The following is a 5,630-nucleotide window of genomic DNA, read 5'->3' on the forward strand; positions in this document are numbered from 1 at the left end:
AAGGCAGGCAGGAGAGAAAGGGAGGAAGCTGGCTCCTGAGATTCTTGGCTGCCTCCACCTCCTTCTCTTGGGCTTAGCAGTCTTCAGTGCTGCCCCCACTCAAAGCAGGGCTTGGAACACAGGTTTAAGTCAGGTTCTGGCTCTGACAGCCCCAGGGCCACCAGGGCTCCCACTAGCAGCTTCTTCACAGGTGTTGGAGGTGAGTGTGAAGGCATCAACTGCAAGGAGAAAGGTTAATGCCAGTTGCGGGAGGCACACAGATGTTCTACCCTTCACCCCACCCAGCCCTACCTAGGACTCACTTTATCTAGACGATGGCGACAAATGAGGCCACTGGAATTCAGGTAGAAAGTGGAGTAGGCATCATAGGTCCTGGGGAATACAGGGAGGCTTACTGAGGGAGAAGGTGACTGGTCCCAAAGCTGAATTCAAGCATTTGTTTAAACGAGTAGTCTCTAAATTCTGCTACATATTAGATCACCTGGGCAACTTACAAACATCTCAGTGCTTAGGTTGTCCCGTCTCAATTAAATCAGTGTTTGGCATCAATATTTTTTAACGATCCTTGGGCATTTCTACCATGCAGCAGTTTGGGAACTGCTGGTTTAAAAACTTATATCCAATGTTTGTGGCTGAGCCTAACATTTTATTGCGATTCTACTCCCAGGCAGAAATTTACCAGGTTGTAAGGCTCAACATAAGAGACAGGACTTTTCATTTGTTCAGTACTTTTTTTTTTTTTTTTTTTTTGGTGAGACGGTTTCACTCTCACCCAGGCTGGAGTGCAGTAATGTGATCACGGCTCACTGCAACTTCCGCCTCCCGGGTTCAAGTAATTCTCCCATCTCAGCCTCCCAAGTACCTGGAACTACAGGTGCACACCACACACCTGGCTAATTTTTGTATTTTTTGGGTTTTACCATGTTGGCCAGGCAGGTCTCCAACTCCTTACCTCAAGTGATCCGCCTGCCTCGGCCTCCCAAAGTGCTAGCATTACAGGCGTGAGCCACCACACCCAGCCTGTTCAGTAAGTATTTGAGTACCTACCATATGCTAGGTACTGTATAGGAAGAAACTGAAGCTCAGATGTTTTTCTAATATACTGAGCCTCTCTTTTTTTTTTTTTTTTTTAACATTAACATAAACTAAACAAGATCCCTGTCCTTATACAGTCAAGTCAGGATAGGTCAAGGGTTGTCTGGGAGACTAGATCATCTGTAATCTCAGCACTTTGGGAGGCTAAGGCAGGCAGATCACCTGAGGTCAGGAGTTCGAGACCAGCCAGCCAACATGGTGAAACCCCGTATCTACTAAAAATACAAAAATTAGCCAGGTGTGGTGGTGCGCCTGTAATCCCAGCTACCCAGGAGCCTGAGGCCGGAGAATCACTGGAACCCGGGAGGTAGAGGCTGCAGTGAGCTGAGATCACGCCACTGCACTGCATCCTGGGTGACAGAGTGAGACTCCATCTCAAAAGACAAAAAAAGAGGGAACTGATTATAGTTTGGGTCCTTTCTCATTTCTCTCTTACCGGTAAAGCTCGTCTTTGTCACGCTTGTAGAACCGCAGAAAGAGCAAGTGGACAGGCAGCCCTACGAGCCGCCACCGTGCTTGCAGGGTCCAATTCTCAGGGTGGCGGGTCAGTTGTAGAACCTCCAAACGAAGCTGTGAAAAGTAATTCCAGGCCAGGAAACGGCAGAGGGTCAGTGAAAGAATGTACCATGTCCGGCCCCTGTGAAGAAGGGATGGGAAATAAATCTCATGATGGCAGAATTAGAAAAACAAACTGGCTTCTGTCTAAGAAATGGGGAAGAGCCGTGAGAAGCAATCTAGGAACTTCTCTGGGAAGTGGAAAAGGTCATGTGTATAGCTTTGGGTGCTTTTCCTCCCCAAGGCCCTACCTGTGCCCCAATTCTCACTTGGTACGTATGTTGAGGATCTCATTGATGAATTCCACATCCAAGGAATACAGACTGTAGTCGTGGGACTGAAGGAAGAGCTTGGGAAGCTAGGTGGAAGAAGATGGCATCAATCCAGTGGGAAAGAAAAGATAATCCTATTTTTCAGTTTTCTATTTTTTCTTTTTTTTTTGAGATGGAGTGTAGCTCTGTCACCCAGGCTGGAGTGCAGTGGTGTGATCTTGGCTCACTGCAACCTCCGCCTCCCAGGTTTAAGCGATTCTCCTCCCTTAGCCTCCCGAGTAGCTGGGATTACAGGCACCTGCCGTGCCCAGCTGCTAATTTTTGTATTTTTAGTAGAGATGGGGTTTCACTGTGTTGGCCAGGCTGGTCTTGAACTCCTGACCTCGTGATCTGCCTGCCTCGGCCTCCCAAAGTGCTAGGATTGTAAGTGTGAGCCACTGTGCCAGGCCCAGTTTTCTATTTTTAAGGCCTCCTTACTCCCGTCTTGGAGTGAAAGATCTCATCCCATGATTAACCTCCCTTAACTCAAAATGAGGAACATTTTCTTTTTCTTTTTTTTTTTTTTTTTTGAGACAGAGTCTCACTCTGTTGCCCAGGCTGGAGTACAATGGTGCTATCTCAGCTCACTGCAGCTCCTGGGTTCAAGTGATTCTCCTGCCTCAGCCTCCTGTCTGCCACCATGCCTGGCTGATTTTTGTATTCTTAGTAGAGATGTGGTTTCACCATGTTGGCCAGGCTGGTCTTGAACTCCTGACCTCAGATGATCCACCGGCCTCAGCCTCCAAAAGTGCTGGGATTACAGCACTTTGAGTTACCGTGCCTGGCTGGAACATCATTTTCTCAGGAAAACGTTTATAATACATTTCTATGCCTGCCTCATGGTTCCAAAAAAGAATCCAGTTGACTAACCCCCTACCTCCAAGGATTACTGATATCCCTTCCCACTGTAGATGTCGGCCACTTTTGCACTGACTTACCTCTTGTCTCAGTCTCTCATACATGACAGACAGATGTTCCTCCATACTAGGATCTCCTGACGGGGTGGCAGGGGAAGGGTGGGCAGTTCCAGGGACTTGGAAAGGTATCCAAGCCCCAGGATAGGGGCAGGGAGGTCCCTCAAAAAGGCTTCTAAGCCCGTCCAGGCAGCCGCTATGCAACTCAGGTCCTGGTCCCTCCTCCCCCTTTCCTGGAGGGAGAACCACCCATGCTGAGCTGAGGGCCTGGATCTGAGGGAGAGGTAGTGGGGGAACCTGGGGAGGATGCTGGGTGGGAAGGCGCGGGGGCAGGGGAGACCAGAGTAGAGGAGAAGATGGGGAAGTGGTTGTCGTGGACTGGGGCCAAAGGGGTGGGAATGGTAGAGTCCCTGGATAAAGCTGGTCCTAAGGAGACAGAACAAAAGGGAAAAAGATAAGAATCCACTTGCCTAACACCCCTTCATCCCTTGGATGCTCAACAGGTTTCCAATACCTATTCCTCCTGACAGAATGGATGGAATTACTATAGGAAAAAAGGGATGGATTCATCTCCATCTCTACTGAAAACAGGAGGAAACCATTTTATTATTTTGAGATGGAGTCTCGCTCTGTCGCCAGGCTGGAGTGCAGTGGCGCGATCTCAGCTCACTGCAACCTCTGTCTCCCGGGTTCAAGTGATTCTCCTGCCTCAGCCTCCCGAGTAGCTGGGACTACAGGCAAGCGCCACCACCCCTAGCTAGTTTTTGTATTTTTAGTAGAGATGGGGTTTCACCATGTTGACCAGGATGGTTTTCATCTCTTGACCTCGTGATCCACCGCGACCGGCCAGAATTCCTTGATTCCAACACTGGACCGGGCGCGGTGGCTCACACCTGTAATCCCAGCACTTTGGGAGGCCGAGGCGAGCAGATCACGAGGTCTAGGAGTTCGAGACCAGCCTGGCCAATATGGTGACACCCCGTCTCTATTAAAAATACAAAAAAATTAGCCGGGTGTGGTGGCTCGTGCCTGTAGTCCCAGCTACTCGGGAGGCTGAGGCAGAAGAATCGCTTGAACCCAGGAGACGGAGGTTTCAGTGAGCCGAGATGGTGCCACTGCACTTCAGCCTGGTTGACAGAGCGAGACTCCGTTTCAAAAAAAAAAAAAAAAAAAAAGATTCCAAAACGGGGGGCAGTTTCACCTCTCTTATCTCAAGAATCATGTAATACATACTCGATGAGCGAACGAATAACAGGTTTTATTGTACTGTGGATTAAATGCTGTGGCCTGTACGTCTCCATGATTAAGTGTGCGAGGCAAATGTACAGAGAAAAAAGAATATCCAGCTGAAACTAGGAATCTGAATTCTAGTTCTATCACGTACTTTAGGCATTCTCATTCCCTATGCCTCCGCTTCCTACAAATGTCCTATAAACCAGGACAATAAAACCTCACTGAGTTATGAGGCCTATATGAAATAATGAATGTAAACAAAACGTAGCGACCTAGAAAGCAGTACATAAATGGAAGCTATTATCATTTTGGGCCCCTTTAACGACAGACACAACCTCAGAAGACAGTTAAAGGCTGGCCTTCATTCTCCTGGGTTTACCGACGTTGAAACTGCAAGGGGAGGTCACCCAAAGTCAGGCCTCACCCGAGTCCCTCCGCTCCCAAGGAACCACCCAGGGGACCGTCTCACTCCAGGGAAGGCGGGCGGCCGGCTCGGGTACCTCGGTCCCCAACGGTGTCCCAGAGGCGCCGTCTCTGCTGGGGGCGTGGCCATCTTGCCAGCCCCGGCGCAGGGGCCCGAAGCGGGTGCACACTGGCCGGCCTTCCTGCCAGGACCGCTCTCCGAGTGCAAGACGCGCGGGCTGCTGAGGGCGCCCCGCGGGTCTGGTCTGGGCCGAGGAACTCCGGGACGGCGCCGCGGCCGGGCTGCGAATCTCTCCGCCCCTGCCCTTCAAATCACCTCTAGGCACAGGTAACCGCGGAGAGTCGGGCGCAACGCAGACGCGCCCCGCTGCCTGGCCTTGACCCCGCCTGTCCGCCCTCAAACCTGGGAGGACCGAAGTCCTTACGCGCCAGGCCTGGCAGCGCCTCCCGCCCGCTCCCGCGACCCCTAGCCCGTCCACGCGCTGCAGGGGACAGGTGGGAAGGGGCGGCGGGTGTCTCTGCGCCTGCGCGGAACCCAGCGCGCGCTCCGCCCCACGCACCGGCTCTGAGGAGGGTCTCTCCCCGCCCCCTCTCCTCCCTCCCGCTTCTGCTCCGCTCTCACCTGGGGTCGAGCCTGGTAGGCGCGGAGGCAAGGGCCGAGACGCCGGGCCGCACCCCGGCTGGGCTGGTACATGATCTTCCGGGAGTGGAGAGGGAGCCTCCTGAGTCCGACCTCCGGCCTCCTCACAGGGGTGAGCGCGCCCCGGAGCCGGCTTCGTGAAGGGGAAAGGAGGCCGGGGCGGGGGGGGGAGGGGGGGAAGGGGCTGAGGGAGGGAAACGGAGATGTCGCGCGCTTGCGCACTCCGCGGGCTCGAGGGAAGCGGCTGAAGCGCTCTGTCGGCAGTAAGCGCGCCTGCGCCCGCGGGCTCGGAGGCTGCCTGAGTGCGCTTGCGCAAGTTAGCAGCTCCCCCAACGCTGTATTCACAGCTGACGCCTTTGAACAAAACGCTGAGCAAAAACAGGGCTGAAGCCTGAACCGGGTGCAACGACAGTGAGGGGTGAGGTGGCTGAAATAATGAGTCAAGTTTTCCAAGCGCTC

The 5,630-nt window shown here is 52.8% G+C and overlaps 1 protein-coding gene and 1 long non-coding RNA gene across 3 annotated transcripts; one reads left to right on the forward strand and one right to left on the reverse strand.

The window, feature by feature from the left end:
• Window positions 1-105: 105 nt before the first annotated feature.
• On the reverse strand, window positions 106-2,944 carry C4H6orf136 (chromosome 4 C6orf136 homolog; the record flags this gene model as incomplete). Its single annotated transcript, NM_001105163.1, is given in 5 exon segments — window positions 106-218; window positions 303-372; window positions 1,532-1,732; window positions 1,920-2,008; window positions 2,900-2,944. Coding segments are annotated over 5 exon segments (518 nt in total), but the record flags the coding sequence as incomplete, so codon positions are not given.
• Window positions 2,455-5,373, forward strand: LOC144340507 (uncharacterized). 2 transcript variants are annotated; one of them, XR_013416690.1, is made up of 2 exons: window positions 2,455-3,525; window positions 4,071-5,373. It is a non-coding gene; the product is annotated as an uncharacterized LOC144340507 (long non-coding RNA). The 2 variants fall into 2 exon arrangements; XR_013416689.1 differs by having other exon boundaries at window positions 3,045-3,596.
• Window positions 5,374-5,630: the final 257 nt, after the last annotated feature.

The sequence above is a fragment of the Macaca mulatta genome, chromosome 4, assembly GCF_049350105.2.
Source record: "Macaca mulatta isolate MMU2019108-1 chromosome 4, T2T-MMU8v2.0, whole genome shotgun sequence".
NCBI lineage: Eukaryota > Metazoa > Chordata > Mammalia > Primates > Cercopithecidae > Macaca > Macaca mulatta.